The following is a 1,060-nucleotide window of genomic DNA, read 5'->3' as shown; positions in this document are numbered from 1 at the left end:
GAGGTGTGGCACCGGGTTGCCGTGGGCCTTAGACAGTTCCTGAGAGGCTGGGGAGCCAACCTTGGGAAAGAGGAACGGGACCTCAAGGCTGACATTTTGGCTGAGATTCGTAGTCTCGACAATATGGCGGACCTGTCGGGGTTGGACGATGAGGGATGAGTTGTGCGCTATCATCTGGAGCCTCAACTCTTACATCTCTCCAAGATGGAGGAGGACTACTGGCGACACCATAGTAGTGCTAATTGGCTCACCCAGGGTGACTCCAATACGGCCTTTTTCCATGCGTTCGCTAATGGCCAACGCAGAAAATGCGCAATCACTAACCTCACAACAGATTCGGGAATTACTGTGGATGAACATGAACTGCAGGCACATATCTATGACTTCTATCGTAGTCTGATGGGTGCTCGGGGTGAGCCGAGTCTCTTCTTGCTTTCCCCCTCCATGTGGCACACGATTCGACATGTGTCAGATGAGGAGAATAACAACCTTATGCTCACGTTCTCCGGGGAGGACATGGACAAGGTGCTGGCTAGTATGAAGACAAACACGGCTCCGGGCCCAGATGGGTTCCCGGTGTTCTTATTCAAGTCTTTCTGGCATTTGACAAGGCCCCTCATTTTTGCTATTGCCAATGGTTTTGCTCTTGGGAGAGTAGACATTGCCAGGCTCAATCTGGGGGTGCTTTCTCCCTTTCCCAAGGTCCCTCGGGCGGACGATATTAGGAAGTTTAGGACTATTCCGCTTATAAATATTATCTTCAAGTTTGCGGCTAAAGCGTATGCGCGATTAGGTTGTCTCCGGTTGCCCATAGAACTATTAGCACAACCCAATCGACGTTTATCAGGGGTCGGCATATCCATGAAGGGGTTCTGGATCTCCAGGAAATCATACATGAGACCAAGTCCAAGAAACTTAGGGGAGTTTTCTTGAAACTAGATTTTGAGAAGGCGTATGATCGTGTGAACTGGTCCTTCCTTCGGGAGGTCTTGCTTTTTCTGACACCTTTACCGTAGGGGAAGCCCCTACGGTGTAAATTTTATATTAATATGCACAAAGA

General features: G+C 49.4%; 1 protein-coding gene across 1 annotated transcript; it reads left to right on the top strand.

Moving 5' to 3' along the window:
• The first annotated feature begins 204 nt into the window (after window positions 1-204).
• Window positions 205-814, top strand: LOC139837923 (uncharacterized). The gene is made up of 2 exons (XM_071827242.1): window positions 205-702; window positions 794-814. The coding sequence occupies exons 1-2, from the start codon at window positions 205-207 to the stop codon at window positions 812-814; spliced, it is 519 nt and encodes a 172-aa protein (XP_071683343.1).
• Window positions 815-1,060: the final 246 nt, after the last annotated feature.

Source organism: Lolium perenne, chromosome 3 (genome assembly GCF_019359855.2).
Source record: "Lolium perenne isolate Kyuss_39 chromosome 3, Kyuss_2.0, whole genome shotgun sequence".
In the NCBI taxonomy this organism is placed as follows: Eukaryota; Viridiplantae; Streptophyta; class Magnoliopsida; order Poales; family Poaceae; genus Lolium; species Lolium perenne.
Note: the sequence above shows the minus strand (reverse complement) of the source record. Positions and strands in the feature narration are given on the sequence as shown.